The following is a 5,273-nucleotide window of genomic DNA, read 5'->3' as shown; positions in this document are numbered from 1 at the left end:
ATCAAGTGGCTGCTGCCGCACAGGAAGCGCGCGCACTCTTCTGTGAGCCTTCCAGTGGTTTGACTTCTCTGAGGAGCTCGAGTTCAGTCCGAGGCGGAAGAAGTCCGGGGGAATAAAGTGAAGCTGTTCGGGATTTCTCCAGAGCGCCGGGATGCTGCGGACAAGGCTTTTCACTTGGACAACAGCGGCAGTTGTTGGTGAGTAAAAACTAATGAATTCATCGTCTCCAACGCGCATCTTGAGCGCACGCGCTGCAGCAGCAGCTGAGATCTGCGGACTGAGAGACTGAGAGCATCCAGTCGGTCTCACTCCCGGTGACTGCGCCCCGTTCAGGAGCTGGCGGCAGCGCAGTGTGTTGGTGAACTGTCCCTCCACGCCTTCCGTCCGGATTGCAGACGGTATGTCTCGTGCGGAGGAACCGCAGAGGACTTACTGTTGTAGACGCGCACAGAAGCGTGGCGCTGCGGTGTAGTCCAGGCATTGCAGTCTGCATGAGTCTGCATGAGTCTGCAGTCAGTCTGCATGAGTCTGCATGAGTCTGCAGTCAGTCTGCATGAGTCTGCATGAGTCTGCAGTCAGTCTGCAGTCTGCAGTCAGTCTGCAGTCAGTCTGCATGAGTCTGCATGAGTCTGCAGTCAGTCTGCAGTCTGCAGTCAGTCTGCAGTCAGTCTGCAGTCGGTCTGCCCTCATTAAAGCTGCGCGTGCTGCTGGTCACAGGCCACCAGTCGGTCCTTACTGGGAACATTTGACTGTTTCTGACGTGTCTGCAGTGTCACGCAGGGCGTCAGTGATGGTTGTGGCGTGGAGAAGGTGAAATGCATCTGGTCTTAATGGATGTCTGCGTTGCATTGTGGGTCGTGAGGCTGCTCTCAGGTTCAGCTCCAGAGCAGCAGAAGTGAATTAACTCCGAGGTCATGTACCAAGTGCTTCAAACATGACGGGAAGTCCCGGCTCAGCTGAGCGCTGAAGTCAACAGAGTCTCTCTTCAGGGCTCAGGTTCTGCTCACGTGACGCCTGATGTTCATTACAGAATTGAGTTAGAGGGATGGAGGTGCATGTGTGTTGGGACAGAGCGACCAGCAGAAGCTCACTTATCACATCATCCCATGGAGGTCCTCAGGTTCCTCAGGTTCCTCTGGTTCCTCTGGTCCGTCTGGTCTCCTGCTCTCCGGTCCTGTGGTCAGATGTTGGAGCGTGACCTGGTCTGGTTGCTCCGGGCGAGCAGCTCTGGTTCGGGTCCGTGTGGGATCCTGTGTTGTGCTATCAGAGCCGCCTCCGCGGCCTCAGAGGCCTCATGTGGTCATTGGAGTGGCAGCATTTAATCGCTATGAATTCCTCCTGGAGGTAGAGCGACAGGTGGTTTGAGTTTGGTCCTGAGAGGAGCATCTGGCTTCCATCAGGCGCTCACGAGGACGTGAGCAGCTCAGACTCCGACTGCAACTGATTACTGTCGGCGATGGATCTGTTGTTTTGTGCTTATGAACAGATTAATTATTGTCTGGAGGCACTAAGTGAGTCTGGCGTCTTGTCAGGTAAAACAAAACAATATCTTCGGCTCAGAGGAGCTCTGATTTTATTTTTAAGGTCGATAATAAACAAAAACCTGATAAAATGTTCAGTCTATGCTGATGGAAAACATTTGAGAGGTTGGAACTACGTTTGATTTGTTTGTGTGATATATGACCGTAAATACATATTGATTATTAACATTATTGTCGATTAAGTCTGCAATTATTTTCATTATAGATTAAGAGTCAACTCAAATGAAATTACAAAGATTTTATCCAATAGAAAGCCAACAATATTCATTCCACTAAGATAATAATAATAATAATAATTCATCAATGATGAAACATATTGCATTACCGGTTGGTCCTAATAAGTTATAGGATCAATAACTTTACTTATAACACTTGTTGTGTGTGTAGAAGCTTGAAGAGACGCTTCTTTGTCTGATGTGACAAACAGCTGGAGGACGTTCTCTTGTGGTTCTTTACGCACTAGAACCTTGTCGCTCAGCGAGAACGCAGAACCCTGATGAACGCTTTGAGACGGAGAGGCGGGCGGAACCACAGGAACACAAAGGAACACAAAGGAACACAAAGGAACACAAAGGAGTCCAGAGTCCTGCAGACTCTCACGGCTCAGACCTGAACAGGCGACGACGAGCAGACGTGGACCCGTTGGAGGCGTTCGGTCACAGGAGCCTGCAGACGCTGGAGCTCCGACTTCCATTTACAATCATTGAGTCGTTATTATTATCTTAACATTGTGTGCGGTCATGTTCCAGAGGAGCAATCCTTTTGACCGCTGATCCCATAACCTTCATCAGCGTCATCATCACCATCACCATCAACTTCAGCATTTTCACTCCTGTTACACACAAAGATGTGTGCACACACACACTTAACATTGTGTATGTGAACCTGTGACCATCAGTCACTGAGAGAAGGACGAGAGGAAGCAGATCTCTGAGAAGAAGACGAGACACTCGGTCACATGACGAGAAGAGAACAGGAAGATAGAAATCAGGAACGCTAAGAGAAAGCATGTGATGACAGAAACTCTCTCACACACACACACACACACACACACACATATATATAGATATATATACATATATATCTATATTTATATAGATATATATATACACACATATCTCTCTCTACGTTGTATGTGAGCGCTTCATGGATCTTGTGGAAACACAACATGCGACATCAGTCTTTGAGGTGGAGGATGAGCTGGATGCTTGTGACTGAATGAATCCGTTGAATGAGCTCTCTGTTAAAGCCTCGTGTTGTCTCGGGTCGAGGACGTCGCGGCTTCATTTGGGGAAGTAGGAAACTGGTTGGAAGGAAAAACAAACTAGAGCGAGCCAGTTTGCTTCCATCAAAGCCGGCAGGCTGAGGCTCATGAAGACCTCGGAGTCGTCTGTGTGATTGAGATCAACATCGAATGGCTTAACGTTCAGATGGAGGGCACACAGAGGGGACTGCTGGCAGGAAGTTCTGTTCTGTGGACAGGAAGCAGAAGAGCATTTCCTCTACGAGCTGCGATGCTCAAAGGAAGCATCGCAGACGACTCGGCTTCACACCCTGCGGCCTCGCTGCAGACGTGCAGCCGCCGCCTGCAGCCGCCGCCTGCAGCCGCCGCCTGCAGCCGCCGCCTGCAGCCGCCGCCTGCAGCCGCCGCCTGCAGCGTGAAACCATGAGCGGAGTGATGGATGTGGAGCTGAAGCCGGTCGCTGGTCTGAGCTCCAGCTGGTTTATTCATGCTGAGCCAACAGACGATCTGTCATCCTGCGTCTGCATCACTTCAATCATTTGGACTTTGTTAAATATTCATAAGCGAGTCCGTCCACCACGTTGGCAAAATGTCTCCAACAGACACAAAACATGTTTGTAGACGTTCACAGTTCCCAGAGGACGAACCCTCCTGATGGAGCCCCGCCTGCATCCAGCGCCATGCGGCCATGTTTTTATGGATCATCTTTGGTGCACAGACTTTGTGAACTTTAATAATGTTCAATTGGTCCAGGACTTTTATTTCATATTCATACATTGACTCATTTCATTGTAGTCACAGAGCTGCTGCGACTCTGGAGCTTCGTCTGGTCGCATCATTCACCACAGATGACGGTCACTAACACAGAAGTGAGTCATCACTGAGTCATGAAGTCTGCTGCATGCGGACGAGGAGGAAACTCTCAGACAAGGCTTTCTGCTCTATGAATGCAAATCTCAGCAATTCTTCTGGATTCAGCAGCTTTTCCCTCATTGCTTCAAGCGAGGGTGAATGCAGTCGATGTGTGTGTTGTTTGGCTGTGGATGTCATAGTTAACGCGCTCTATCAGAAGTTGTATTTGAGTTGTGTTTGAATTACTAATCTTCCTGTAAGTGGCCTCCAAGCTGAAAACCAAACCTGTAAGCAGGATAAGTGCAGAATAATCCAACAACACACGCTGGAGAGAAGTGATAAGAGCTTCAGATAAACACAGAAGGCTCTACGCTGCATGTTGCTCCAGCTCACACGGGTCTTAACCTCTGAGGAAGGTCAAGCCACACACACACACACACACACACACACACACACACTGAACACATAAACATTCTGCACGGGTTTCACGCTTCATCACATGTCTCCACTTCAGTCTGTTACAATGTGAGAGTTTCAGGAGCGTCTTTGAAGGTTGAAGCGTTTCCACCTGGAAGAAACCTGGAAGCTTTGTCTGAAGCACGATGTCCTTCATCGTCTCATCGTCTGCTGGCGAGATGACAGGAGACAGTTCAGAGAACTCTGGGAGGAGATTTCTTCACCTCCATGTGAGGAGGAGCAGGAGGAGGAGGAGGAGGAGGAGGAGGAGCAGGAGGAAGAGGAGCACATGGAGATTTCTTCACCTCCATGTGAGAAACAAGGAGCCGAGTCACCGAGAGAGAGCGTCCACTTCACTGCTCTGCCACAGAGGAGCGTCTTGGTCGTCTCTGCAGCTTCCTGGCGGCGTGTTGCAGGGTTCATAAGTTCTCCCTCATGAGCGTGAACCTCTGTAGTTACAGCAGTGAGTGTGTTCTGCTCCTTTGATCCGGAGAGCGTCCTGATGGACTCATGTCTGGAAGCTTCTCTTCTTGGGTTAACTTTGCTTTGGGTGTAATTTGAGACAGTGTGTAATCTCCTTGTTGTAGTCGCTGCAGAGCTGTGACATCCTGCTGGAGAACACAGGAGGAGCACTCGCAGGCGCATGGTCGTCTTCCTCTGGGCTCAGATCCTGGATGTCTGTGTGTTTGCAAGGAGAGCCTTCGGTCCTGCTCCCCTCCAGACTGCAGCATCCATCATACTGGCATCGTACTGGGAGCTGTGGCGCGGTGGCGTCCGTCTGGGGCGGCGTCTCCACATGGAGCGACAACAAGAGGCCAACATGAAGGGCCACGTCGTCCTGATGCTGAACCCAGAAGTGTCCTCTGAAGAATAACTTTATCACGTTTATGAAGATTAACCGTCTTAATCTGCAGTCAGAACTTCCTCCACTTTGGTTCAATGAGCGGCGTCAGACTCCTGTTTGGGATCCATACTCATGATTCAGTGTTTATAGATAGATGTAAGAACATATGATATCAGTCAGAAGTCGTCAGACAATCAATATTGGAAATTGCGTCAGAAATAACGGATCCTGAAATTCTTTGGAGTTCTTCTGCGATTTGGGAAATTTGTACCAGGAAGAGCAAACAAAGGTTATTCTATTCATTCAACTTCATTTCATTCCAAGCCGTCGAGCTGCA

The 5,273-nt window shown here is 49.4% G+C and overlaps 1 protein-coding gene across 2 annotated transcripts in view; it reads left to right on the top strand.

Moving 5' to 3' along the window:
- itga1 (integrin, alpha 1) overlaps positions 1–5,273 on the top strand; it is a 39,549-nt gene continuing 34,276 nt past the window's right edge. For both annotated transcript variants that reach the window (XM_068574009.1, XM_068574008.1), the window contains exon 1: positions 1–197. In XM_068574009.1, coding sequence (XP_068430110.1) covers positions 152–197 — 46 coding nt within the window. In that variant the 5' untranslated portion in view covers positions 1–151. The remainder of the gene's footprint in view (positions 198–5,273) is intronic.

Source organism: Clinocottus analis, unplaced genomic scaffold (assembly GCF_023055335.1).
Source record: "Clinocottus analis isolate CAN_PGR_092001 unplaced genomic scaffold, fCliAna1.0.p SCAF_13, whole genome shotgun sequence".
NCBI classification, from domain to species: Eukaryota; Metazoa; Chordata; class Actinopteri; order Perciformes; family Cottidae; genus Clinocottus; species Clinocottus analis.
The sequence above is the reverse complement of the archived record's forward strand: the minus strand, read 5'-3'. Positions and strand labels throughout refer to the sequence as shown.